At 55.1% G+C, this 27,747-nt stretch overlaps 3 protein-coding genes across 3 annotated transcripts; all 3 read left to right on the top strand.

Moving 5' to 3' along the window:
• Positions 1 to 2,281: 2,281 nt before the first annotated feature.
• HOXA11 (homeobox A11) lies at positions 2,282 to 5,887 on the top strand. The gene is made up of 2 exons (XM_049643148.1): positions 2,282 to 3,145; positions 4,579 to 5,887. Exons 1-2 carry the CDS (start codon positions 2,401 to 2,403, stop codon positions 4,809 to 4,811), a joined length of 978 nt encoding a protein of 325 aa, XP_049499105.1. The 5' UTR covers positions 2,282 to 2,400; the 3' UTR covers positions 4,812 to 5,887.
• Positions 5,888 to 13,502: 7,615 nt separating this feature from the next.
• On the top strand, positions 13,503 to 16,107 carry HOXA10 (homeobox A10). The gene is made up of 2 exons (XM_049641642.1): positions 13,503 to 14,466; positions 15,670 to 16,107. Exons 1-2 carry the CDS (start codon positions 13,503 to 13,505, stop codon positions 15,942 to 15,944), a joined length of 1,239 nt encoding a protein of 412 aa, XP_049497599.1. The 3' UTR covers positions 15,945 to 16,107.
• Positions 16,108 to 22,406: 6,299 nt separating this feature from the next.
• HOXA9 (homeobox A9) lies at positions 22,407 to 25,552 on the top strand. The gene is made up of 2 exons (XM_049641641.1): positions 22,407 to 23,061; positions 24,153 to 25,552. Exons 1-2 carry the CDS (start codon positions 22,482 to 22,484, stop codon positions 24,389 to 24,391), a joined length of 819 nt encoding a protein of 272 aa, XP_049497598.1. The 5' UTR covers positions 22,407 to 22,481; the 3' UTR covers positions 24,392 to 25,552.
• The last annotated feature ends 2,195 nt before the right edge of the window (positions 25,553 to 27,747 follow it).

The following is a 27,747-nucleotide window of genomic DNA, read 5'->3' as shown; positions in this document are numbered from 1 at the left end:
ACTACTGTTCGCAAACCTCTCCTTCTCCCTTTTATATTCTGTCTCCAAGAAAGAGATGCTGTGGAGAAATAAATATTTTGCCTTGTTGGTCACTGCTGGAAATCGAAGTTTTTTCGCTGCAGGGCAATCCCGTAACTGCGATTCCCAGCTTTAGGAGGTCTCAAGCTGCCTTTCCCCAATAACCTTCCTTCCCACCAGACCTCACTCACACCACTGCTGCCCTCTGCACAGTGGACAAGCCACAGTGGACAAATATGTCAAGCTGAAGATGCACAAATAATTTCAAGTTCAACTCTTAGGGATTCAAGGGGTATGAAAGTTCTTGCAGCAAATCCTGAATAAAGAGTTCATTAAACCAATGTGTCCGACTAGTTTGATTTGTGATAAGCAACCCTTGTAAAGGAAGGGGGTAGGAGCCACATAAACATTAATGCCAATAAATTAGTTTACTCCACTGCAGAGTAATTACTCGATATTATTGATATTTACAGCAGGTATTCAAATGCAACGGTGGGCCATCATTTGGAGAAAACACATAATGAGAATAGTTCTTTTCCAGTGCAATACATGATTAGATTTGTTATTGAGTCAGTTACAGTCAGCTCAGCAATAAATAAATAAATCGATGTTGACACTTAAATACCAAAGATCTTAGAGTTTATACTCTAAATCTCCCCGAGATATATAAATACCTTCAGCTATTTCCTGGATGGGGAAAGGGAAAAGGTTATCCTTTTTCATTTTTCAACTTTGCTTCAGCGACATCCAGCTCCTTCCAAGAAGATAGGTGTGGGGAGGCCCCAGGGCTGGGCCCCTCCCAGCTGCGGTCCTGCCTAGCAGCCCTGTGCCCTCTTTCACTTCTCCCAAACGTTGATAATTCAATCCTGCAGGATGGCAAGCATTTTTCACCATCTTAATATTTTTCTTTCTTTTTCCCAAGAAAGCTAAGACTCCTACTAGCAGCTATGGCCCCTGTCTCTACCTTGGGCTCAAATCTAGCCTTTCTGAGGCGTTCTTGTCACCCCCGGTCCCGCGAGTTTGGGAAGCAGCGCTCTTTCCTCTGGTATTGTGTTTCTTCTGTGGGATGAGTAGCAGAAAAGGCGCCGAGCCTTCTGAGTTTCTCCCTGCACATCACTGGCTCTCACGCTTCGCCAGGAAGGAGAGGAAGCATGTTACCCTTTTCTCAGCCACGGCTCCCTGTCCCTACTGTCCCTAGCCGTCTCCTCACTGCCCCCACTCAGCTCTGAAGCTCCGCTGGCAGCCTGCTGAGCCCGCGGAAGGTGCAGCATACCCAGGAAAACGCTCCTCGGCTGTCAGCGCCCCTAAAGCAGCCCAAGGCTCGCCTCAACCGCACGGCTTCCCGGGTCCTCAGCTCCATGAGACCAGGCAGGCGGGGGGACCCATGCACCGTGGCGCAGCCCCCACAGCCCCCGGCTCTGCCGGGCGACTCCGAACCCCGGCAGGCAGCGGGGAGGGGGGGGGTTCTTCAAGGGCAGGGGGTGGAGTGAGGAGGCCGGCGGGGAGAATGAAGTGGAGGTGGATCCCGGGTAAGACGAAGGCCCTTCCGGGACCTGCAGATGCCTGACAAACCGCGGGGGAAGCCGCCCTGGTTGTTGGCGGTTTAGGGACGGAAGGCACTAAAGCGCTTCGGAAGTGACCATGAATGCGAGCGTGTAATCAAGTCACCGTGCAAATCGGGCAAGCCACGAGGCAGGCACATCCACGGCTGCGAACCCTGGCCCCGAAGGGGGTCCGGCCAGAGTCGGAGGCAGAGGTGGTTTCCAGAGCAAGCCTGTGGGAGGGGGATAGCGAAGAAGGAGGTGCGAACGCGAGCCTCCAGGAGAATAGATTCCAGGACCGCGCACGGGCCACGCAGCGACGAGCTCCCACCCGGCCACCCCCAGCCTGGGGCATCCCTCACCCGGGGAGTGATGGGTGGCAGGAGTTGAGCTCTCTCGCCGCCCTCGGCGCACTTGAGGGCCAGGACCGTGCAGCTGAGCACAAGCGAGTGGCATGGGACGCACCCCAGCCTCGCCGCGCGCCGGGAGGCCCCCCAGCCAACATGAGTTACACCGGCGATTACGTGCTTTCGGTGAGAACACCGAGTGACGATCTGTTGCTTCCCCTGAGGTGGCTACAAAGAAAGGAAGCCGGGGAGGGAGGGGAGGGGGGGAAAGGAAAGGGGAGGAAAAAAAAAAAAAAAAAAAGGCCCGGACCAGCTCGCAGCTTGTCAATTTCAACATCAGGTCACATGACCAGCACCTCCCTGCTAAGGATGGGGATAGATTTCCACGTCAGCTTACGTCTCCAAATTTCTACTTCACGGATCCGCTTCAAAGAGGCAGCTGCAGTGGAGAATCATGTTAAGCTCGGCTACTGCGGAGAGCCCAAGGTAGCCCAATGATGGATTTTGATGAGCGTGGTCCCTGCTCCTCTAACATGTATTTGCCAAGTTGTACTTACTACGTCTCGGGTCCAGATTTCTCCAGCCTCCCTTCTTTTCTGCCCCAGACCCCGTCTTCGCGCCCAATGACATACTCCTACTCTTCCAACCTGCCCCAGGTCCAACCCGTACGCGAAGTGACCTTCAGAGAGTACGCCATTGAGCCCGCCACTAAATGGCACCCCCGCGGCAATCTGGCTCACTGCTACTCCGCGGAGGAGCTCGTGCACAGAGACTGCCTGCAGGCGCCCAGCGCGGCCGGCGTGCCTGGCGACGTGCTGGCCAAGAGCTCGGCCAACGTCTACCACCACCCCACCCCCGCCGTCTCGTCCAATTTCTATAGCACCGTGGGCAGGAACGGCGTTCTGCCACAGGCTTTCGACCAGTTTTTCGAGACGGCCTACGGCACCCCGGAAAACCTCGCCTCCTCCGACTACCCCGGGGACAAGAGCGCCGAGAAAGGGCCCCCGGCGGCCGCAGCGACCTCCGCGGCGGCGGCGGCGGCGGCGGCGGCGGCGGCAGCGGCAGCGGCCACGGGCACGGGCACGCCGGCAACTTCAAGTTCGGACGGCGGCGGCGGCGGCGGCTGCCGGGAGGCGGCGGCGGCAGCGGCGGAGGAGAAGGAGCGGCGACGGCGCCCTGACAGCAGCAGCAGCCCCGAGTCGTCTTCCGGCCACACTGAGGACAAGGCCAGCGGCTCCAGTACGTATAAAGGCAAGCGCCCTGCGCTTTATGAAAGGGGAGTTGGAAATCTAGCGCAGCACCGCTGTTAAATTTTTATATGCTGTTTTATAAGCATATAAGGTTTATGAAGGGCCTTTAGGTTTCCCCCAACAAAACTTTGTTATAAAAGGCGGGATCACGTGGCGAGTGCTGAAATTGGCCGTGAAATACCCACCGGCCAAGGCATGCCTGCAAAAAAAAAAAAAAAACACACACACACACACACACACACACACACACACAACTCCTTTTCCCCCTTTTTTCCCTTCTCAGTCCCAAGCCCGGCAGCTCGACCCCGCTCAGGGCCAGATCGGGCTGGGGAGCCGGAGGTGGGCGCCTGTAAATTCCCCCTGCAAAGGCTCCGGGAGCCTTTGATAGCGAGGTAATCCGGAGATTTTTATAAAAGCCATGTGTTGCGCCGGGACTCCAGTCCCAGCCGGGATTCAAAGGCATCCCTGTTTAACGACGGCGCTAGGAGCGTGTTTTACAGATAAAATAGCCCGCTGTAGCTCGAGCAACACATTAAAAGGAACAAATTAAGCCAAAGTTGGCCTTTTTATCCAAAAGGAAGCCATTTTCCTCTGGCGCGGTGGCAATTACGTGCCGCCTTCTGTCCAACTGCATGTTACTAACAATTGTTATTCAATCTGTCAAAAGCGGGTTTTTCCTTTCCTCCTGTGAAGTTTTATTGAAAAGGGGAGCAAGTGAAGCCTGCCGGCAGCTTTTGGGAAGCCCCTGTTCCCTCCACCCTATCTAAATCAGCACCCCTGCCCTGCTGGGGACCTGGGTGGCTCTGTGGCCTTGGTGCTCAGGGAAGGCCCAGGGTAGGGGGCTTCCGCTGCCACCCCCTCACCTCGTGGAAGCCAGGAGGCTGGTCCAGGAGGCAGGAGTTGGTGGCCAGAACGCAGGCTGACAAAGACCCGGCAGCTGACTCAGATGCTAACAAGGGCCGGGTCAGGGCCGCAGCCGGGAAAGACTGGGGCTGGGGCCGACTTTACTGCCTCAGGAACCAGCAGCCCAGGTGCTTGAAGGTGAAATGTCCGCGGGCGGCTGTTTGTTTAGTCTGGTGGGGCTGGAGGCAGCCGGCAACCCCCACTCGGCGGCTTTGAAAGCCGCCTCTGCGGCACAAACTAGCCTGTTGCTGTAAGGAACCCTCCTTTCTGCTCTGGGGGCAGCGTGAGCAGCTTCCCTGGGGGCCTATCTAGGATGCTGGCTTTTATCTGGGGCTGAGTCTCCGCCTGCAGCCTGTCCCCAGCTGGCAGTAGGAGTCTGAAGGCAGGGGACTGAGGAGACCTTGATGGGGTTTGCACAGGGCCAGTCCCTTGGGCCAGCCCTTTTCCTCCACTCGGGGCTCAAGGACGGACTGCAGCCCCCACACCTGACTCACTCCCTGCTTCTTTCTCCCTCCACAGGTGGCCAACGCACCAGAAAAAAGCGCTGCCCCTATACCAAGTACCAGATCCGGGAGCTGGAGCGGGAATTCTTCTTCAGTGTGTACATCAACAAAGAGAAGCGCCTGCAGCTGTCTCGCATGCTCAACCTCACTGACCGTCAAGTCAAAATCTGGTTTCAGAACAGGAGAATGAAGGAAAAAAAAATTAACAGAGACCGTTTACAGTACTACTCGGCCAACCCGCTCCTCTAAGGCTCCAGCCTGCTGGAATTGGGTGGGGGGTTTCATACACGTGAGATTATATGCAGATTTTGCCCTTGACAAGGTCAAGGCACGTGGTGACTTTCGAAGAAAAGAGATGTGCAAAAGAGAGGAGGCCACACGGAGACAGCCTCTAAGGAGGCGGCCCGGGACTCTCTTGGGCATCTGTGGTTAAGATTCCTAACAAAAATTGGATTTGGAGAGTTGTGCATCAACTAGAATAAATGGTTTGGGACCCCTGGTGGTTCATTCTTGGAGACTGTGGAGCTTTGGGCTGGGTGTGGTCTCCATCAGGACTGGGCCCCCTGCCAAGCGCCCTGGAGAACGACCTGGGCCCAGGACCCTCCACATGGAGCCTGCCCACCCCCCAGGACCCCTGCATCAAGAAGCTATTCTGTCTTTAAACCCAGTTCAGCTTGGGGACAGGAACAGGAGGAAGGGGGGAGGATTCCTAGATGTTCCGAGTGGGGCTGCTTTCCAAAGCCAATGTGAAAGACGGCGGCTGGACTAAAAGGTGACTGTGAGGTGGGAGAGGGCTGCTGATCCTGGAGGGGAAAAAAAAAATCTATTCCAGGTGGCATTAGCAGCTCTCCACCCCTCCTAGCCACTCAATGCACTGTCTGAGGCCTGGGCTTCCAGCAGTTGTCTCCTGCAGCCCACCTAGTTTTTCCTACCGGTGAGGGTTTTCTTCCTGGCCTGCCACTCAGGCCTAAAGCCTGGTCACAGAGCAGACCTTTCCCGAGGTGGAAAACATCAAAAAGCTAAGAGGCTGCATCCAGGCCGCTGGCCCCAAGATCTCTGCAGGAAATGCCTGTGGAGTGCGGCAGCCTGGCAAAGTTTCCACCACACTTAATTGAGGCTTGGATTTGCTCAGCGACACAGTGGGCCGGGCCAGCGGTCCCCAGCTATGAGGGGCTTGAGTCCCCAAAATACCCAGTTCTGGCACCGCACTCTGCCCTTCGCCGCCCCAGAACTGAGCTTGGAAGCTTCCGGCGACCTTCCAAGAGCTCAAGGGAGTTTGGAATTATTTTAAAAAATAAATATTATATTATATATATATATATATATATATATATATATATTTCCCTGCAGGAACCAAAGCGAATTTTAAAAGATGCAATGTAGAGGGGGAAAAAGATGATGAAGAGAATATTTAAAGGCTCTATCTGTTTACAGTGTTCCACGATTAAACTCACTCACTGCTAAAAATATTTGAATGTACGCTTCATACAGGGATGGTGTTCAAAAGACTTGTAAATAAAAGAACCATAACCTATTTTGTTTGAATACTTTTTAAATTTTGCCATTCGTTGACTTCCTTGGGGGATTGGAGGGGCGGGAAGGGTATTGGGAATGATCTTTTTGATTTCTTGGAATGTTCGGAAAGCATAGGGGTAAGCTCTAAGGTAGTCTGGCCCTACAGGCTCTGGGGACCTCAGCTGAGAAAGCCAGGTACCCTCCCATGGAATCTCCTCTGCCTCCCTGTTTTAAGAAGTGTCTGATGGCTCTGTTTGTAATGGGAGTGTTGGCCTGTCCTCCGTTCTCACCCACCACGTATGTCGCAGCATGTACACGGGCGACAGGGCACAAGGAAAATAAAGACTGTGGAAACTTGAGTATTGGGTCCTGGTGTGACAGTCCTCTTCCTGTTTGCCTTTTACTGCCAAATGTTTGCCCCCCCAACCCTCCCCCCCAAAAAAGGGGCAAGTTATCAGGCCCCTGCAGGGGTGGGGAAGTGACTTAGTCGGGATTTAACTCCACTGGAAGCCAGGCTTGGGAAGCCAAGGTGGCTGGCCAGGTCCTTTTGGGAAGGGTGGGGGGCGGGGTCCCAGGAATGGAGTATCTCAGGACCTGGAATTGGGGGTTTCATCCTTTCAGACTGGAGAGAGGCTTGGGAGAAAGCCCTGGGCTTTGAAGTGGCTGATTAGTTTGATCCCAAGCTGGGTTTGCTCACCTCAGGACTAGGAGGCCTGAAGTAGAAGAACTGTAGGGTGCCCTGGGGATCTCCTTAGGAAGACAGAGACTGGTCTGGGCACAAAGAGTAGACTCTCAGAAGCCTCTATGGGCACTTTGTCCCAAGCTCCCAGCTGAGGCTGCCTTTTCCCTTTGGGGAAAGAAAGATGCCGGTTTCCTCTTTGTTTCCTGCCTTTGAACTTCTGCCTTAAATTTGGACATCACCCATAACCTTGAGGGGCAGAGCGGAAAGGCCAGAGCCTTTTGTTGCCCACCCCCCCCACCTCTACCCCCACCCTCTCCCTAGCCACCCAGGCAGGGCCAGAACTGCAGAGAAGGTGGAATTTGGAGAGAGGCCTCAGACCCCAGACCGCGCTTTGTTTATGTGTTTGTGTGTTTGTCTAACTGGCGCGACTGGGGAAATCGAGCTCAAAAGGGAATGGGACAGACCCCCTAGATGAATGTCTAGGTTGATGAACAGACACACGGAGGTGAACAACGACTCTCTTGGGGGGCAGTGAGGGGTGGGCAGGGAAACCCAGGGTTTAAGGAAAGACTTCCTTTGGGACGGTTAAAGATTAACCAAAGTCTTGCAAGTTGCTAGAGAGAGTCTAGCCAGGAGGACTGTTCGCGGGCGGGCGGCGAGCGGGCGCGGGTTTGATTTCTGAGCCCTATAAAAGCCCATCCTCCGATGGCTGTGACAATGTGGTCGTAAACCCGTCCGGGGCCGGCCAATTTGCATATTTGGAATGCGCCGCTATAAACCCGGCTGGGGTTTTGCAGCAATTTCTTAGATGTAAAAATGAGATCTCTTTAGCAGCGGGCTGGGCACATTCTTTCCCTCAGTCTATGCCTGGAGCCTGCTTCCCTCTCCCGGGCTCCGGGCTGAAGTTCGGGCTAGGCCTAGTCACTCAGCCGCCACGAGATGGCGCACGTCCGATCAATGTCAAAGCCGCCGGGGAGCCGGGAACCCCAGCGCGATTCTCGGCCTTTGTTCGCTTCTGATACTAAGAGCAGCACGTTACATTATTTCACTTGTCCCGCTCCCCTTAGTATCAAAAAAAGGGGGGGTCACCTTCGAGAAGTAATTGGTGTAATTTAAAGCAACGCGCCTTCTTTAGGCCTCGCAGGCGTCGCGGCACGGAGAAGCCTGCTGTCCCTTGGCAGTGATTTCGGAAATGTGTCAAGGTAAGAGGCCACAAGTTTAGCAATTTCAATCTGGCTGAGGCGGGAGTGGGGAAGTGGCCGATGTCAGAGCAGGACTGGGAAAAGTGGCTGGGTTTGTGCGCTCTGGGTGACGCTATAGGCACTCAGCCCACCCCCCACCCCCTTTCTCCCATCGCTCACTAAGGTTGGAAAGCAGGGGGAGGCCTAAGTGGAAAAGTTGACGATTTAAGCTCCCTGCGCCATCAATTCACCCAAGGCGATCTTTCAGTTTTCTAGAAATGTTCAGAATGGGACGAGCCAAGGATGGGGGGCATCCAAGAGAAAGAGTTCTGCTTCTACTGGGATCGGGATTGTGGTGGCAACAAAAAGAGAGGGGGGGCAGAGAGAGGGGAAAAGAGAGAGAGGAAAAGAGAGAGAGAAAGGGAGAGAGAGAGAGAGAGAGAGAGAGATGGCGGGGCTGGGAAAAATAAAGTTTCTACTCCAAACAATGAGGTGGTCAGCAACCGTGGCCGCTGGGGCTGGCTTATTCCCTGGGGCAGACATCCGGGAGGCTGCTGGTTTCCTACTAGGTGCCCCAGCAGCCTGGGGAAAACCTTTGTTCTGAAGAAGGCCAATTCAAAAAAGTCACATATGATTTTTGAAGCTTCCAGAGAAGTCTGTATTTGCTTATTCGGAATGTACCATTATAAACCGGGCTGGGGTTTTGTGGTGATTTCTTAGATGTAAAAATGATATCTTTTGCATATTTTGCAAACTATGCAAAAAGGGTATTGGTAAATACCTATACGTTTTCGAAAGCTCGCACTGAGAATCAACTCTGATCACAATCTGTCCATCAGCGTTGTCATAAAACAAGTTTTAAAATAATCGTTTGACTTAAGATTTCAGAGGCTGGATTCAAAGGTCCTCTTTTCTTATATTTAAGTTTTTATTCCGATGTTTTCATTAGTTTCTTGAAATGGTTTTTTTTTTATTTTTACAAATATACAGTGCATGGGTGAGTGGGGGCAGGAATCTCAGAAAACAGGCGCTGCCTGTGTGCCTGTGTGTGTGTTCGTAAATTTGTCTATCAAAAGTCACTAGTCTTTGTTGAGCTCGGGATTCCAAATTCTGTCAGAATAAGGCAGCCACAGGAACCACACCGAGTGGGCACCCGCACCATGCTGTCTGCAGCCTGAGCCTTCCCTAAAATCCCAGAACCACTTCCAGTTTCAAGGCCAGAAGCAGTTTATTAGGGACAAAATTAAGGATACTGTAACTTAGGGAGCATGAGAAAAGGCCCCAACACTCCCCCATCAGGAGAGAAGGGCCAGTTTAATGGCTGGATTTAGAGAAAAGTTTAAAGTGCATTGTTGAGGGATAGATTGCACCTGATTAATTCAAAGCAGACACAGCAAATATCCCTGGAAATGCTGACATTCTTAAAGATGAACGAGAAAAGAATGTCATCGCTTACAATAAAAAATATTTTAACTATACAGTAAAGGAGAGAATCAGAGAAGTCCATAATTTTTGTTAAAACAGATATGTGAAAGTAGCATTTATTTTTCCTCTGTGATGCTACAGCCCAACTCCACAACAGGTCAGTTAATTCTGACCCCGGAAAGCCCTGAGAACAATTTACAGATACAGATTGTTTACTGGCTATCTCAATCTCAGTACCCAGTATTTTTAAAAAGAGGTGTTTTTTGGTAATAACAGTTTGTTATTTCTGGTCATTTGCGAGGGCCTACTCAGGAGGAGTAGGAAGCCGCTCTCTGGTGAAATGCATCGTAATCCTCACCAAAGGGCTTTTTCCACTGGCCTGGCGATTACTTCGGCTCCATGGCCACGGGGAGGGGAAGCGTTATTACCCAGGTAGAAACAGACGATATTTACTCCTAAATAAAACGTGGGCTTTAGGGGCTGCCATATAACCACTACACAGGCCTGGCTGAAGGAAGCAGGCACCGAGAGTTTTAGGTCAAAAGCATCCTGAGGGCGAGAGAGAGAAATTCAGCAGCTGGGAGGGAGGGAGAAGAGGAGAGGAGAAAAGAAGGCAAATGGGTTAGAGGGAAGAGAGTGTCCAGAAGCCTACACATGCTGCAACTAAATCGCTTTTCTTAATCTCTCTCGGGAATGGAGAACCTTGGGAAAGCCCAGGCAATCGATAAACGGAATATTCTATTGAGAAAGTTAACACCTCAGTGTTACAGTCTGGGGAGTGCAGAGGCTTGGGGGCAGTCGGGGATGCTGGGATCTCCAAGACCAGCTGAAAGGGCAGTAGCCTCTAACTTGAGTTTCTGCTGCGTGGATATCTTCTTGTCCGAACCAGCGGCAGCAGGCCAGTCGGCGCCCCGGCGCGTCGGCAGGCTGTCCATTCCGCTCGGCTTCAGGCTCGGCAAGCCCCAGTGGGGGTGGGGTGGCGGTCCTGGGCCAGAGAAGAACTCTCACATGGGCTTACACACTCTTCATCATCGTCATCCTTTTTTTTTTTTTTTTTTAAGCAAGAAACTCAACATCCCGTTTGGTTTATTGCAAGGGTAGAAAAGACACTGGAGAAAAACATCCAGCTCTCCCAAAGGTCAGTGAAGACCCAAGTGCCAATGCCATGGTCTGAGAGGCTGCAGCAAGCCTTCCACCTCCTCTGAGTCGGCAGCCAAGGGGACCTTCATATAGCAGATGCAGCACCAAGCTGACTTTTGTAACCTTGGTTGGCACCTGCATGCTCTTGGATCTTATCCAGCCTAGAAGCCCATTTGGTCACCCTACAGAGCCCTGACCAGACTAAGCCTGAACTGCCTAGGGCCGGGGCAACCGGCTTGTCTTACCAGTCAAACTGGCAGGGCTGCTGAATTCCGGAGGGTCCTGGAACATTCTGGAGGGCCCAAGGAGAAGACTGTGAGGAGTCTGTGAACTCCTTGAGAATGATGGGTCAAACTGTGGGAATGCCCAGATGTGCATTTTTCACAGGATAAGAATCAGAGCTTGGCCTTAGCTTTTCCAAAGGGGCCTTAACTTTCAAAGAGAAAGATAGGTTTAGATCATTGACTTTTCACTTTATTTTCTTAGCCTCTGCCATCTCAAGCATCCTCTCCCATGGCCACTGACCCTTTCCAATCTACAGCCTTGGGAAGTTGCTTTGTGCATTTAGTGGGGAGAGTAACCAAGTCCCGGCCCATTGGCCTGCTGGGACGTGTTCTTTTCAAGGAACCCTCTCCTGTTCTTGGGACCTACTTCACACTCTGCAGAGCTTTCTTGATTGGCATGAGCAGTGCTAAGAGGCAAAGCCCCTTCTCAAGCAGTCCTCAGTTTTGTGGCATTTCCCAGTAGCACTGCTGAGCGCCACAGTCCCAATGCGTTACACCCTCCTGGTGAGTGGGATAAGGACCAAGCCCATCCAGAGAAGGGTCCTAGGTTTCCGAGCTCTGAAGCTTTCCATATGTAAGTTTGTCCATCTCGTGGGCCTAGCCAGATTAGAAATTGCCTTGGCCTTGTTCGTGGGAAGGAGGTGGGCAGTGAAGGACAGCTCCTGATCTCTCCACACATACTTGATTCGGCTGCGGCTGCTACTTCGGCCTCAGGAGCTTGTGGACTGGAAAGAATTAGTTCTCAGACTCTCTCCCCTTCTCTCCCCCTCTCTCTTCTCTCCCTCTGGCCTTCTCTCCTTCTGTGTCTCTCTGTCTTTCCCTATCCCCCTCCTCTGTACCCCCGATGCCCAGTCTGCGGATCCGGTCACCGCCAGGCGCAGGCCAGTTGGGTGGAAGCGGCTAGAGCGCAGCGCAAACTGTGGCGCGGCCGCCCGCGCTGCGGGCGGGCGGAGAGCAGCCACAACAGGCAGATTCCGCAACTGCTTGCATCTCAGAAGCCAGCGTCAGGGCTCTTCCGCCAGCTCTCCCGTGCACCCTCTCTGGGTCTTCTCAGGCTCGGCTTCCTTCTCGGTCTGGGTTCACACCGGGAGGAACAAGGCCAAGTGCCTGGCAAATCACCCGGGATGCAAGGGTCTTTCCCCGCTGCAGGCAGAGGCCTGAGCGGTCTGCTTCCTGGGATCCCGGCGTTTAGCAGCCCCAGTCTAGGCCTCTGCAGGGGCTGGAGCTGGTGCGGCGGGCAGGCCTGGGGCATCCTGGAGAGCTGTAGCCCACCGGCAAGGGGCAAGGCAGAGACCTCCTGGATTCTACTGGATCCGGGCCGGAAAAGGTCGCATTTCCTGAGACATGTAAGAGGCCCACACAGGGGCTAGCGCCCTGGGACAGCAGTTTCCATTGACTGAGAGAGCGTTCCTACGGCCAGGGAAAAAGGAGGCCCCGGTGTCTGCTGAGCAAAGGGCCTGGCCTCCAAATGCTGCTATAACTGGGCCACGAGCCCAGCCCGGGCTTGCCGGGAACGGATTTCCTCACCGCGGGCCTCGTTAAAATGCGCACACCGCGGGAGTGAGGGCTGCCCCAGCCGCGGGTTTGGAGGGGAGGGGGGAAGAGGGGAGGGGACGAAGAGGCAGGAGTGTGGTGACACTGGTTCTAGTCATAACCTCCGAGAGCGTGCGAATGCCAAGGCTAAAGGGAGAGCTTGAGAATTGTACGGCAGAGATGCTCATCCGCCGCCCCTTCTCCAAGTTTACCCCTCCAGGTCGTCGCCTCCAGTCAAACCCAAGACCCAGAAGAGCAATGTTTCTTTCACTTCCCTGAAACGGCGTTTGAGCTTGGAAGCTACCGGGGAAATGGGGCTATGGGGTGCCTGGACCTGGCTCTGACCTCGGAATAGGGGTAGGGGAGTCTTTCAGCCAAGGTTGCCAGTCGCTTCTACCATCCCCACCCCCCTTCTCGTTCCAGCTCACCAGGGTCCACCGACAGCAGCTTCAGAGAAAGCAAGCCAGGTGAGCATACCAGAGACAAAGATCCTAAGTGGATCAACGACCGGCTGGGGAGAGAGTGGGGGTTGAGAAGCCAGGACAATACATTTGGGGGGAAATTACGTATGGGAATCAAGAAAGAAGTGGCAATAGCCGGCTTCCAGTGCGCTCTGGATCTCGGACACTCTGAGGTTCTTGGTGGCCTTACGGCCAGGTCGGCCACTTGTAGGAGACAGTTCCAGGTCCGGAGCCGAATGGGAAGAGTCTGAGGCCCTACAATAGGCCCGCTTAGTGTTTAGAGTATACGGAGGGCTAGTGGCTAATTCCGAAATAAGAGTGGGGAGCACCCAAGGCGGGCCGGGGTGCGCACCATAAACACCCCACTTGTTAACTGCGCGGGGGCCCAAGGGCCCTTGAAACAGACCCCGCAGGAGGGCTCACGTCCGAGCGTGGGCGGGGCTAGCCCGGGAACCAGGCCCCCCACTAGCCACGCTGGGGCAGCCCCCACAGCTCCTGGCCTTTGGGCTGAGGTATTGGGTGTGCGTCTCCTGGCCCATCAATACAGATTACATATTTATATCAATCGTGGGCTCAGAGGGCGCCCTCGGAGAGCGGCCCCGCGCCTACGAAACCAAACTGGGAGTGGTCGCGCGGAAACTCTGGCTCAGGATTGGCTGCGGGCGCCCGCCGCGGTGCGGGGGGATTGCTAATCGTATTCAGCATGTTTTGCACAAGAAATGTCAGCCAGAAAGGGCTATCTGCTCCCTTCGCCAAATTATCCCACAACAATGTCATGCTCGGAGAGCCCCGCCGCGAACTCTTTTTTGGTCGACTCGCTCATCAGCTCCGGCAGAGGCGAGGCTGGCGGCGGTGGCAGCGGCGCCGGGGGCGGCGGTGGCGGCGGCTACTACGCCCACGGCGGGGTCTACCTGCCACCGGCGGCCGACCTGCCCTACGGGCTGCAGAGCTGCGGGCTCTTCCCGGCTCTGGGAGGCAAGCGCAATGAGGCGGCGTCGCCGGGCGGCGGCGGCGGCAGCGGGGGCCTAGGTCCTGGGGCGCACAGCTACGCGCCCGCGCCTATAGACCTGTGGCTAGACGCGCCCCGGTCGTGCCGGATGGAGCAGCCCGAGGGGCCGCCGCCGCCGCCACCGCCCCAGCAACAGCCACCGCCCCCGCCGCAACCACCCCAACCCCCGCCGCAGGCCACCTCGTGCTCTTTCGCGCAGAACATCAAAGAGGAGAGCTCCTACTGCCTCTACGACTCGGCGGACAAATGCCCCAAAGGCTCCACCGCCGCAGCCGAGCTGGCTCCCTTCCCGCGAGGCCCGCCGCCCGACGGCTGCTCCCTGAGCACCTCCAGCGGGGTGCCAGTGCCCGGCTACTTCCGCCTCTCCCAGGCCTATGGCACGGCCAAGGGTTACGGCAGCAGCGGCGGCGCACAGCAGCTCGGCGCCGGCCCGTTCCCCGCTCAGCCCCCCGGGCGCGGCTTCGACCCGCCACCCGCACTCGCCTCCGGCTCAGCGGATGCAGCCCGGAAAGAGCGAGCCCTCGATTCACCGCCGCCCCCCACGCTGACTTGCGGTGGCGGCGGCGGGGGCTCGCAGGGCGACGAGGAGGCGCACGCGTCGTCCTCGGCCGCGGAGGAGCTCTCCCCAGCCCCTTCCGAAAGCAGCAAAGCCTCGCCCGAGAAGGACTCCCTGGGTAAGCAGGGCGCGCTGAAGGGGCGCAGTCAGGCGGGCAGACAGGCAAGCCGACCCAGAGAAGGGAAAGAGCAGAGAGCCAGGAGTCCGCGCAGCAGCCGACCGGCCTTGGCCCAAGCTGCAGGCAGGCTGACCTTGTGAACTTGCTTTTTAATATTTGGGCGTGGGGACGCAGTAAAAATTCATGTCCGACTTAGAGCCCCACACCAAGACGTCCTCCGCGCTGGCCTCAGCTCATTCCAATGGGGGCCGAGGACAGGGACAAGCAGCCCCCCTCTCGTGCATGCCCTTCTCCGTGGCCCGGAGCACCCTAAGCCGTGGTCTGGGCCCAGTCTGCGAGGCGCGGCCCACGCGGGGGGAGGGGGAGGGAGGAAAGTGGCTCGCCCGCAGATAGCACGGATGTTTGTAAGGCATCCAAAATAAGCAGCCGCCAGCACCAATAAATAAGCCCATTAACCGGCGAAGTTCGAGTTTACGATCCCCCATGCTTTTTTCAAACTTGCTGGAGGGGCGGGAATCCTCCTTGCGGGGAGAAGAAAAGGCAAATCCCGCCCGGACGCCGGGGCCCTGAGCTGAGAGTCCGAAAGGGACCATTTCACTTCCCCTGAAACTCGGAATCGCCCAGACTGCACGTCCCTGGCTCCTGGAAGGACGTGAGGGACGGCCCTTGACCCCGAATCAGTTTTTTTGTGCCTTCTCCAGGTCCCAACTGTGTCCTTGTCCCTCTCCTCATTGGGCCTTAGGCAATCAGGGGACTGGAGTGAGACACAAACGGCCCCCCTCCCTTCCAAGTAGGCACCCATGCCCCCTGCCTGGGGGCTGCAGGAAGTGCTTGTCTGCCTTGGGGCGAGAAGCAGAGAAAGGCGTTAAGTTCAAGCAGTACAGCCTGCCGTACAGCAGCAGACTTTCGTTCTTTCGTTCTGGGAGCGCCTGGGCAGCTTTGTGTTAAAACAGGTGTTTGGGGGAAAGTGGAGGGACATGTGAGCTGGGAGGGTAGGTGTAGATTGAAGGCCCTGTCCATTTTGCACATGCCTGTTGGAGGAATGCTCTTCTTGAGCAAGCTAAAGGGGGGGGGGGGGCGGCCGCAAAACTCCGTGTGACTTAGGGCATCCCTCTCATGGCAGAGAAGTCCCAAATTCACCCCTGCGCACAGCCTAGCCTGGCCCCGATTTAACCTTCCCCTCTTTATTCTCTTGAATGCCAGGCAATTCCAAAGGCGAAAACGCAGCCAACTGGCTCACAGCAAAGAGCGGCAGGAAGAAGCGCTGCCCTTACACCAAGCACCAGACGCTGGAGCTGGAGAAGGAGTTTCTGTTCAACATGTACCTTACTCGAGAGCGGCGCCTAGAGATCAGCCGCAGCGTCCACCTCACGGACAGACAAGTTAAAATCTGGTTTCAGAACCGCAGGATGAAACTGAAGAAAATGAACCGAGAAAACCGGATCCGGGAGCTCACAGCCAATTTTAATTTTTCCTGATGAAGCTCCAGGCAACGCCGTTTTTTTTTCCCCGCTGCCAGAGAGCCGTTCTCCTCCCTCTGTCTTCGGCCTCTGCCCAGGAACTCGCACCTGTGCCGGAGCCCCATTCCTCCCTCCCACACTCGCCATCTCGCTGGCCGTTACATCTGTGCAGGGCTGGTTTGTTCTGACTTTTTGTTCCTTTGTTTGCTTGGTGCTGGTTTACTTGTTTTCTGGGGGAAAAAGCCATATCGTGCTAAATTTCTAGAGAGAGAACTATTATCCTGAAGTGTCGAGCGGCGACTGGGCTGGTTTGCTGTCTCGGGGTTCCTCTGCTGGAAATGGCTCCGGTCCTCCCGGTGGAGCTGGTTTCCTGCGGGGGCGGGCAAACCTAGCCGGAAGGCCGAGGTCCCATTGTAGGCGCTGAGGTGTCTGGCCTGAGGTCAATGGTGCAAGGAGCCGCCACCGGGCTCGCCTGCCTGGAGTGCTGGGCTGTGTTTAATCAGGGGACACAGGCCCCTGGGTTTCTTTTTTCTTTCTTTCTTTCTTCCTTGGCAAAGAGAAGGGCTTACAGGCATGGACATGCAGGCTGGCAAAAGGGCTTGACTTTGGCTGATTAAAAAATTGAGAGTAAGAAAGATTAATCTTTCCTTCCTCTGTAAGATATCCCAGCTTTAAAAGGAAAAAAAAGAAAAAGAAAAAGAAAAAAAAAAAAGAGCAACCAGGAGAAGGAAACTTCTCTTCCAGTTTGTGTTAGTCTTGCATTGTGGGACTAAATTATTTCACTTACCTCTGAATTTCCATATCCTTCTGCCTGTAGATAAATAACCTAAGGTAGTTTTGTTTATGCGTGTGGATTTAGTGGGGGTTTTTTTGTCATTAAGTAATTGTTACCACTGGTAACACACGACAAGCACACCGCAATTCTCCCTGTCTTGTGGAGAGTTTTCTTTCTCATTTTCTTTTTTCTTCTTCCTCTTTCTTTTTCCTTTCTAAAATTCATAGAACCCAAGGAGGGCTGGGGCAAGCGGAATAGACTAGAGAAGGGAGACTTTGTTTGGGTTTCCTTTATACTGTGAAGTTACATGCATAAAAGGGTCAAACCTGTAGGTGCAGAAAAAGAAAAATTATAAATACAAATCTGTATAAATGTCTATTATTATGAAAAATTGCCAATCTTGTTTTATGCAAATGCATTCTATCGTTATTATAAATGTTAGTTCTAGCTCTATTTACTTCTAATCTTAAATCAGAATAAATTAATATTGTAATGCTGCTGTGCGTGGAAAAAAGACGATGTTTATGTTCTTATAGAAGAATAAAAGCTGTGGAATGAAGCTTTTTAATTTTACCTCTTTTTTTGACTTCTTATCTTCACCTTCCACTTTATCCCGGCCACCACTTTTACAACAGGAGGACTAGCCCGCGCCCCCTGCAATTACTTTAGGCATCTATTTAAATATTACCTAGACGGTCGTAATTTGTCTGGGCCCTATAGCCCTGGTGCCGTAAGGTTTGTCGGCTTTTGTTCAGTTTTATGACTTGCTAGTATATCTGGATTGTGGCTGTCTTGGACCAGTGGTTTCAGTTGCGAGGGGAGCTGCATAGACAGAGGAAGCCAAACAGGATTTCTTTCGGGAGCCCCAGGGAGGTTCGCAGACGCCGGTTGTTTTGTGGGTCCCCTGGTCCCAGATGACCCCCAGCCTAAGAATCCGGGGAGCAGGCTGGGCCAAGAGCGCGTCACTAGCGTCCGCGGCAGCAGTTAGGTAGACTGCTGCTGGCTGCATGGCCCCCTCCCCCAGCATGGCCTCCCCCACCTGGTCGCCCTCCTCGGGGCCACGCGTTTCCTGCTCGCGGGAGGTGGGGGGGGGGCGCGACGGCAGGGGGAGGGGGCGCGGGAGCGCGCGCCCCGGCTGGCTGGCTGGCTGGGAGGGAGAGAGGGGGAGAGCAAGTGGCGGGGAGCGAGCCGCCGGAGGCCGAGACCAGACTGGGAGCCGGGCTGCGTGCCGACCCTGGCGCTTTCGAGTTGCTCGGGGCTGCCGCAGCTCGGCGCGTGCTCGCTGAGAAGCAAGATTTGGGAAACGAGCACGCACACTGCTCGCTCTCCTCTCTTCTCGCGTTCTCCTCTCCTTCCATTTTCCTCTCTCTCCTTTACCTTCCTTCCTTCCCTCTTCCAGGTTTACCTTACCGGGGCCGGTGGCTTCTCCCTTCGTGATGCCTTAGCGGGAGCGCCGCTCACACAGTGGCAGCGCAGGCGCAGGTTGGCAAGGGGGGGGGGGTTCGGCCGGGCGCGATCGCAGGGTTCTCCCTTTGGCGGCGGCAGTGGCGGCGGCAGTGGCGGCGGCAGCGGCGGGCGAGGCAGCCCCGCGCGGGCAGCACCAGAACTGGTCGGTGATTTAGGTAGTTTCCTGTTGTTGGGATCCACCTTTCTCTCGACAGCACGACACTGCCTTCATTACTTCAGTTGAAATCGTCTCCAGGTACCTGTGCGCGCGGGGGCCGGGCCGGGCGGGGCATCCAGGCCCTGGTCGTGCCAGGCCTGCGGTGGCAACCTCGGCTTTTCCCCGTGCAGGAGCCGCGTCCCTGCCTCCTTCTCAGCGCTTTGTCAGGCTGCTGGCTTCACCTCCCACCCCGTGCCCACCTGGCCCCGAGCAGGTATGGTCAGGTTAGCTGCTCCTTGGCGGACGCCGGGGGCGTGGTAGGAATTCTGGGCCCTGAGCCATTCAAGGTCAGGGGCGCACGCTTCCATCCTGGGCCTCCCCCCACTCCAGGCCTGTGCCTGGCCAGGGATCCTGCCATTCTCCTGCAAGGCTGGGATACTACCAGTCCCAATCCAGGGTCGAGATCAGGAAAGATCCCTTTGAGAGAGACTCAGGCCAAACTAGGAGGGACAGGGCGGAAAGGGGCTGGGATCCTGGCCTTGTCACTTACCCTTCTTTCTGTAAGCTGCCCTCGGCTCCCAGGAGTCGCCTTTGACTCTTCCTTTTCTTCCTCGCTTCCTTCCTCTTTTTGCTTTTTTGTTTTTTCCCTTCCTTTACTTCTTCCGTCTTCCCTTGCCTTTATTTTTCTTTCATCTTCAGTCTCTCTGTGCCTACTTTTCTATCTCTACCACCTCGCCTCCCTAGCTCTAACTCCGGGAGGGACCCAGGGCTGGTTTGGGGAGAGTCTGGGGCTGGGGACTTATTTTTCTCTGCGCGCTCAAGTTGTGGTCGGAATCTGCCAAGGAAGGGCTTGCGTGGGACAGCTGTCCAGGGCTGTGGATCTGGGCCTGGTGTGCTGCTGCACAGACAAGGCCTCGGTTATGATCACGACCGGATGGCGGCGGCCTTGCGTTCTTACTCTGCGGATTGGCAACCGCAGCCTAAGAGATCCGATTAGAGGGCATTGGCGGTGTTTTTGTGTGCCCACACCAAGGGCAAGGAGGCTCTCCCTACCCTAACTGGGCACCTGAGGCTGGGACCTGTGCTGAGGCCCAGCCAAGCTATGTGGAGCCTGGCTACACAGGGAATTCCGCCTGGAAGCTTCCTCGAGTCTCCTGGGCCTGCAGGTCCCAGCTCAGGCTTTAGCGGCGGTAAGGGAACCCTGGTAGGGCAAAGATTGGTTGCCTGTTTGCCAGTAGCTTCTGTCAGGTTCAGAGTCTGTTAGATATGGCATCCTTGTGCAGAAAGGTGCTGGAGGCAGGGACCCTTCCAGCTCTAGTCTGTTTCAAATAATAGCAGAAAGAAATCCTAAATTCCAGAACCATTGTAATACAAACTTGAGCCCTTGTTCCAAGTTGTAGTCCACCATTGGAAGCCAGTTGAATCCTTACGGAACTGAAAACAACTTTCGTCCCTCCCTGGCTCCCAAACACACACACACACACACACACACACACACACACACACACACACCATCAGACTCATGCCCACCAAGCTTTGATTCCCCACCCTGCTCCAGCTGCAGGAGCTGTTTCCATTGCTCTGCCTGCGGTCCTGTTATCTGAAAGGCCGGCACACTGCTTTCCCCTCAACTCCTCTGTGCTATTTTCTGGACCAGAGTATTGGATTTGTTTTGGAGGCCAAGGTTTTAGAACTCTCAGGCGAAAAGAGATGGTTTGTAATTATACCCATTTGTTATTTTTTTATACACACGCAGTCCCTTTCATTTCCAAAATAAAAGCTGACTCAAAAGCCTGAATATTTTCTCCCCAAATCTCTGGGCTGAAAGGGGATAACGTTAGGGTTTTTTTGTTTTTTTGTTTTTGTAATTATTCTCACCGTCTAGGCACAAGTAAGTACTGATGAACATTCAGCGCCTGCTGATTATGTAGTAACTGTCCTATTCTGGGGGCTAAAGCCATTTAAAGGAAGAGCCTTTTTGTTTTAAAAAATATACTAGTAATAATTTGTGTCTGGGCACAAAAAGCCGAAAAAACAACAAGGCGAGTCCAGCCTTTTCACAGACAATTACAATTAGGAGCGAGGTTTCCTCTAGGGTTAATATTTCTTAATGAAAATCTTCATGAAAATCTCAGAGGCACCGCGAACCGCCCGATATTTGGGACACACCGGGCCGCGGTGGGGGTGGGGATAACGCGGAGGAATTTACAGGGAAAGGAAAATATTAGGGGGGAGGAGGCTGAGGCGACCAGGACCAGCCACGTCGTCGGAGTTCACTGTGTCGGCCACTTCCCTCTTCCGGCGCGGGCGGATAAAGGGGCACCCAGTTGGTCTCCGCCTGGCGTCTCAGCCTCGCCCCGAGGCAGAGCCTGGCATTTGAGGGTCCCGTTAGGGACAGGGATGTACAGGGTTTGGGGGAGGATTACTGGAACTGTTGGGGAGAATGAAGGCAGAAAAGGGGATGGAAGCGCCCTCGCCGCCTGCCCTCGCCGCCAGGGAAGTGGGTTAATGAGAAACACACTCTTGCAGGCACAGTGTTCACACGTGAATTTAATTACCCCGTTTTTAGGAGTCGCTGCTTTCCGTTCGGATTTGGGGGTGGGTATTTTCTTCCAACTAACAGAGGCAGAGGCCTTTTAATTTACCCCTTAAAGACTCTAAGGGGTGAGAAATACCTTCCTCAATTTGGCCAAGCTAAAGGATGGGATTGAAGTCAATGCCCCGTGCCCCTCCCCGTTTTAATTTCTAGCCCTGGACTTGAGCTGCCGTGGCCTGCCTAGCTTTGGGCCTTGTGACTCTGCAGAGTCGTCTGGCCTGGTGGAAACCGAGGGGGGAACACGGACAGTGGCCAGGAAGGAAGGAAGGAAGGAAGGAAGGAAGGAGCGAACCCTGAAGAATTCATACTGGGCCCCGAGGCCAGCCGCTCTGGTGCGGGCCTCCCAGCTACTGCAGCCGCGCGGTCTCATTGGAGGCACTACCTTCTCCAAAGCCGATCTCTCCTTCCACTGAGGCTGCCTCGTGTTTTTTTCGCAGCTCGGGTTTGGGGAGTGCGACAAAGCTTGAAGAACTCAGCGTGAGGGCCTTCGAGGTCGGGGCACAGTGTTGGGTCGCCTGCTGCGTCTGCCTGGGGATCCTGATTCCCGGCTGACAACAAGCAGAGAGCGGGGGCGCGGGGAACCAGGCCCTCCAACCGTTGGGCTCGGGGACAGCTGGCCGCTCCTCGGTGGGGCGCTCGCTGGAGGCGCAGCGGCAAATTTGGGAGCTGCCCGAGCGCCCTGAGATCCAATCGGGCAGATTTCAGGGCCCCACAATAGGCGGTGCCCCACTCAGAGGCCTGTCCCTGCCCAGCGCGCTCGGGCAGGGGCGGCGGTGGCTCGATTGGGACGGATACTGCGTTGAATTTGACTTTTCGCGGCCGGCCCGGGGTAAACTCGCATCTCCGGGGACTGCAGGAATTATTTACAAGGAGCTCGCCAACCAAACACAACAGTCTAATTTAACCTTTCCAAGTCCTCGTAAATTTTTACAGCTGGGAGCCACGGCGAAGCAAACGAATCTGTTGGTCGTTCCCAACTTCCCACCAGCCTGTGTGGCTTCTGAAACAATAACTCCTTATGAAATATCATAAATATAGATCTAAATACAGTAGAGCGAGAATGCGATTTGGCTGCTTTTTTATGGCTTCAATTATTGTCTAATTTTATGTGAGGGGCTCCACTGGCCGCACTCGCACGCGGGACCCGCGCCTTGCTGATGGCGTGATTAATTGTGATATAAAATAGTCCGCTTAAGAAGTGTGTGTCTGGTGGTGGCGGTGGGAGGGGAGGAGAGTACAGAGGCAAGGCCAGATTTGATCTTTTAATCTTCGTTGGCCACAATTAAAACAAACCCGATCGTGGAGCGCCGCGATCCCTTTGCATAAAAACATATGGCTTTTGCTATAAAAATTATGACTGCAAAACACCGGGCCATTAATAGCGTGCGGAGTGATTTACGCGTTATTGTTCTGCCGGGCGGGCACGTGACGCGCGCGGCCAATGGGGGCGCGGGCGCCGGCAACTTATTAGGTGACTGTACTTCCCCCCCCCCCTCCCCGGTGCCACCAAGTTGTTACATGAAATCTGCAGTTTCATAATTTCCGCGGGTCGGGCCGACCGGCCAGGCGCGGGGCACAGCGATGGCCACCACCGGGGCCCTGGGCAACTACTACGTGGACTCGTTCCTGCTGGGCGCCGACGCTGCGGACGAGCTGGGCGCTGGCCGCTACGCGCCCGGGGCCCTGGGTCAGCCTCCCCGGCAGGCCACCGCGCTGGCGGAGCACCCCGACTTCAGTCCGTGCAGCTTCCAGTCCAAGGCGGCGGTGTTCGGCGCCTCGTGGAACCCGGTGCACGCGGCGGGCGCCAACGCGGTGCCCGCTGCAGTGTATCACCACCACCACCACCACCCCTACGTGCACCCCCAGGCGCCCGTGGCGGCGGCGGCGCCGGACGGCAGGTACATGCGCTCCTGGCTGGAGCCCACGCCCGGCGCGCTCTCCTTCGCGGGCTTGCCCTCCAGCCGGCCTTACGGCATTAAACCTGAACCACTGTCCGCCAGAAGGGGTGACTGTCCCACGCTTGACACTCACACTTTGTCCCTGACTGACTATGCTTGTGGTTCTCCTCCAGTTGATAGAGAAAAACAGCCCAGTGAAGGCGCCTTCTCCGAAAACAATGCTGAGAATGAGAGCGGCGGAGACAAGCCCCCCATCGATCCCAGTAAGTGTCTCCTCCCTTCAGGCCGGCCGCCGCCTCCACGCCGGCCACCAGGATCTGCCAGCCCTTCAGCTTTCTCTTGAGCCTGCCTTCGCCTGCGCTGGGAGCCTCTTGAGCAGGGGCCGCGAACCAGAAGTTGCTGTTTAGGATGCCTCGGATGGGGCCCCAAGTCCAGGGAGCAATGACAAGCTGGTCGCCGGGTTTCGGGGGGAGGGGAGGCGGCTGCCGCCGAGAGAGAGAGAGAGAGAGAGAGAGAGAGAGAGAGAGGGAGGGGCGGGCGCTGCTGGCCGAGCCAAGACCAGCAGCCCCTCTTCCTGGCTGCCCGGTACCAGGACAGCAATACTTTGGGCCGTTCTTCGAAAGCAGCTCGGCAGAGAGAATCTTTTGTGCGGCTAGATGTCCTGGAGCGGCGGCAGCAACTGCAGCCTAGACGCTGGAGAAGACGGGCCGATTCCCTCCACTTCTTGCCTTCAGCCAGTGGCGGCGTAAATCCTGCCCAAGATGAGGCTGTAGGAGACCGGGCCACGAGGGTCCCCGTGCAAGATTATTCAAATAAAGTGGAGAAGTGATCAACGCCCTCGGGGCGCCTAGGGGCGCCAGGCCGGCTGCCCAGCTCTCACGGCCTTCCAGAGAGGTCAAAGGAGTGGGAAAAGTAGAAGGAAAGGTGGGGAAGGCGAGAGAGAGCGCGCGCGTGCGTGTGTTAGTGAGAGGGAGAAGAGAATATTAATGCTGCACGAACACAGGGCAGGGTGGTTTCGTCCTGCCTGGCAAGAGGAAGATCTATTTCCAAATTTCACTCTTTGCCCTAAGTGCAGAGGGTGGGAAGGAGAGGAAAACGACAGGAGGACAGAGGAAGAGAAAAGAGGGCCTCTGAAGGGAGGGGGAAGCTGAGGTTTTACTGCGTGCAATTGTAAGTGACCGTTCCTCTGTCTGTCTGCCACCGTTCCATTGTGTCAGAGGTCCAGCAGCCTTCCCTAACCAATTCAGCAGCGCCCTGCACTTTGGCGGGAGACCCTAGGAGGTTCCCTGGCCCCCAGCGGAGGGGGGTGGGTAGTGCTTCTCCTCCTCCTAAATCCCGTCTGTCTCCCTCGCAGGCAACCCGGCTGCCAACTGGCTCCACGCGCGCTCCACGCGCAAGAAGCGCTGTCCCTACACGAAACACCAAACGCTGGAACTGGAGAAAGAGTTTCTGTTCAACATGTACCTCACCAGGGACCGCAGGTACGAGGTGGCCCGACTGCTCAACCTCACCGAGAGGCAGGTCAAGATCTGGTTCCAGAACCGCAGGATGAAAATGAAGAAAATCAACAAGGACCGAGCAAAAGACGAGTGATTCGACTGGAGTTCATTTAGAAAAGAGAGCGCGAGCTAGAGAGAAAGAGAAAGGACTGCCCGTCGTCCCCTTCTCCCACCCCCATCCCACCCCAGCCTCCACCACCCCGCACAAAGCGGCTCTAAACTCCAGGCCTCATCTCCCCCTGGCAGACCCGGCTCAGGCTGGTTCCTCAGCCTGCCGCTTTCAAGGAGGAGGTATTGTAAGCTTTCCATTTTCTATAAGAGGAAAAAAAGGTGTGTGTGGGGGGGGAGAGCATTAGTGCTGATGGCTGTGTGTGCTAGCTTGTATATATATTTTTAAAAATCTACCTGTTCCTGACTTCAAACAAACAAACAAACAAACAAAAAAAAACTACCTTTTTGTAATGCACAACTGTTGATGGCGAGCTGTATAGTTTTTAGTCTGTGTAGTTAATTTAATTTGCTCTTTGTGCGGCAGAGTGATCTGCCCAGATACTTGAACACTGTGTTTTATTGTGGTAATTATGTTTTGTGACTCAAACTTCTGTGCTGGGTGATGCACCCGTTGTGATTGTGAAAGCTAGAAAATTCAATTTCAACTCAGGTTGTTGATGAGGGAGAAAAACAGTTGCATAGAGTATAGCTCTCGGTAGTGAAATATGTCTTCTGTATAACTAGGCTGTTAACCTTTGATTGTAAGCTAGCTGTAAGGATTTCCCAGTGAAATAAAATTTTAAAAGAAAGAAAGTGTTCTCCAGGATGCACAGATTCATGGGTTTTCTCCTCTTTTGAAATGCGGGCATTTTAGTCTCTACATACTCTATAGACCTGTCTTATCCATTGTATATATAATCCACATATTAAAGAAAAATTAATCAGACAAGCTTGCATATTGTTCTTGCACCGGATGAACATGGAGGAAATTCGGAGCTATACATATGTGCAGAAGGTTACTACCTATGGTTTACATTTAATTTTAGTCGGGGGGAAAATGAATGCTTATTGTAATGGAGTTAATTTTATTGATAATAAATTATACACTATGAAACCGCCATTGGGCTACTGTAGATTTGTATCCTTGATGAATCTGGGGTCTCCATTGGGCTCAACATACACTGTATATTTTGCAATAGTTACCTCAAGGCCTACTGACCAAATTGTTGTGTTGAGATATTTAACTTTTTGCCAAATAAAATATATTGATTCTTTTCTATTTATTGCGGGTCAGCTCGTTGCACCTTCTTCTCTGGGACAGGGGAGCGTGGGGGAGAGTCTCTGGGTGGGGGCCGGGCCGGACTGGGGTGGAGGAGGACAGAACCCCGGTTTTACCTCTGGCCGGCTTTTAGAGCGGGAACCTGCTGGGCTTCGCTCCCACTGGGGCCAGCTGTCTGGCGGCGCAAGCAACCGAGGAAGGCTAGGAAACAAGGGGAGGCGAGGCCCGGCTCCTGGTTTTGACCTGTCCCTTTTGCCGGGAAGCCCAGAGGCCTCTGAGGGGCCGGGCTGCAATCCCAGTATCTTTGTCCAGTAGCAGTGAAAGGCCACTCTTTGCTCCGGGCGCCCCGAGAAATTTCCGCAGCTGTGGTCCACTGAGACTCCCGGAGCCTTCCCCTGGCATTGTGGGGGGGAGGGGTGGGGGAGGGCAAGGAACAGGAGGGCAGGACCCAGAGCTGAAGGGCCTGCCTCCTGAGGAGTCTCCGAGGAGAAACAGGAGCCCGACTGCCCCGACGCGGCCGCCAGGACAGACATTTGGGGGCTCTCAGGGGACCCAAGCCTTGCGCCCCCGCACCTCCGCGTCCTGTCAAGCTGGCCCAGGGGATTCTGGGACCTGCCCTACGCTCCCCTCCCAAGCACAAGCCCTGACAGAGGCAGGGCCTAGGCAGCCGACGAGCCTGAAGCGCCATAAAAGAAAATGAGGGCTGTTACCGTTTATGGGGTGTAAAAGGCTGCGTGGGGGATGGCTCCAACTTCGGAGGCCCAAGCGCCTTATAGATGTGGCCAGAGGGTTCAGCCTAGTCTCCCCGCATTCTTTTCTCGCTCTCCCCGCCCTCCCCCCACCACCCCGAGACTTCTGGAAAGTTATCTGTGTCCTGATGCGTAAAGGGGGAACCAGGGCACCGGAGGATGGGGCTTCCCCTCGCGCCCCCACCCCCACCCCGCCGCCAGGTTGGGACGCCCTCTGTTGTTGCAGACAGAAGGAACTTCAAAGAATGGGCAGTTAAGGGTGTGCCATAAAGGCCGGGTCTGCGAACTGTCTGGAATTCGGCCCTTAATGAGTTTACAACTGTCCAGCCCCAATTAAGATTTTCCACCAAAGCCCTTTCATTTGTTTGCTCTGTCTGCAGCCGATAAAGCGGCTGCGGAAACAGCTCTTTTATGGGCACTGCCCTCTCAGCAGCGTAGATTCCGGGCTCCATGCACACTCCCCAGGGACAGGGCCCTCGCCCAGCTTTGGGATAGGGTGCCCGGCCCGCGGCGCCAGCGGACGAAGTTCAGGCCGCGCTGCTGGGGCTGCAGTGCCCAGATTCCGCCAGCAGATGGCAGTATGGCTCCACGCAAGAGGAGCCCGCGCCGCCATCTCCCGCCGCCGCAACCCTGGGAAGTTCCTAAGATGTCGACTTGACGCTAGCCTTTCTCGAATGGGAGCCCCAGATTTGAATGAACTGCGGTCGTATATTTTCTGTGCTGCTCACGCCGGGCCGGAAACCTCGCTGGGAAACAAGCAAGGGGTGGGGCTCGCCGGACCTGCACCGTTCCCTCCCCTGTTTCTTTCCCGGATTCCGGAGGCCTGTCGCTGCGTGGCTGCAGCCGTCCCGCGGCTGCGGGGCTATCGCTCCAGGCGCGGGGGTGGTTCTAGGGTCATCGTCCCCAGCCCAGGACAAGCCTCGGGGCAGCGCAACGCTCGGAAAGCCCGGTTGACCAGCGGACAGACGCAAGGACTAAGGCCTACAGACCCGGGACTCGGTGACCCACCCAGAGGGTGTGCACAGGGCGCATACCTTGGCCAAGGGCCCGGCGGCGGCCGGGGGAGGCTCCCTAACGCTGCGCCCCGGTACAAAGCCCTGTGAGCCAGCACCCGCAGGAGAGCCAGGACCCCAGGACCCAGGCTGCATAAGTGACAATAAAATTTGGCGGCTGAATATGGGGAGGGGGGGAGGCATTCTGGTGACTTTCCAGTGTGGGTTTAGCGGTTAAGTTGCGCGGGATGGGGAATCCCTGGGAGCAGGCACACCGGGAACTGTTTTGATTGTTCTAAAATAAATGCAATATTTAAAATAATTATAACAACATATCCTAGCTCCAGAATGGGAGCTCACGTCGTGAAAGCTGCCCTTGGTTTCTCTCGCCACCGGATTTTTTTTTTTTTTTTTTTTTTTTTTTTTTTTTTTTTTTTTT

Source organism: Panthera uncia, chromosome A2 (genome assembly GCF_023721935.1).
Source record: "Panthera uncia isolate 11264 chromosome A2, Puncia_PCG_1.0, whole genome shotgun sequence".
Lineage (NCBI taxonomy): Eukaryota > Metazoa > Chordata > Mammalia > Carnivora > Felidae > Panthera > Panthera uncia.
Note: the sequence above shows the minus strand (reverse complement) of the source record. Positions and strands in the feature narration are given on the sequence as shown.

What these genes read in the sequence shown, in the direction of transcription:
- HOXA9 (XM_049641641.1), top strand. Translation starts at nt 22,482, where the DNA reads ATGGCCACCACCGGGGCCCTGGGCAACTACTACGTGGACTCGTTCCTG. An exon ending in CAAGCCCCCCATCGATCCCA is followed by an intron (nt 23,062 to 24,152) that starts GTAAGTGTCTCC and finishes TCTCCCTCGCAG; the next exon opens with GCAACCCGGCTGCCAACTGG.
- HOXA11 (XM_049643148.1), top strand. Translation starts at nt 2,401, where the DNA reads ATGATGGATTTTGATGAGCGTGGTCCCTGCTCCTCTAACATGTATTTG. An exon ending in GGACAAGGCCAGCGGCTCCA is followed by an intron (nt 3,146 to 4,578) that starts GTACGTATAAAG and finishes CTCCCTCCACAG; the next exon opens with GTGGCCAACGCACCAGAAAA.
- HOXA10 (XM_049641642.1), top strand. Translation starts at nt 13,503, where the DNA reads ATGTCAGCCAGAAAGGGCTATCTGCTCCCTTCGCCAAATTATCCCACA. An exon ending in GCCCGAGAAGGACTCCCTGG is followed by an intron (nt 14,467 to 15,669) that starts GTAAGCAGGGCG and finishes CTTGAATGCCAG; the next exon opens with GCAATTCCAAAGGCGAAAAC.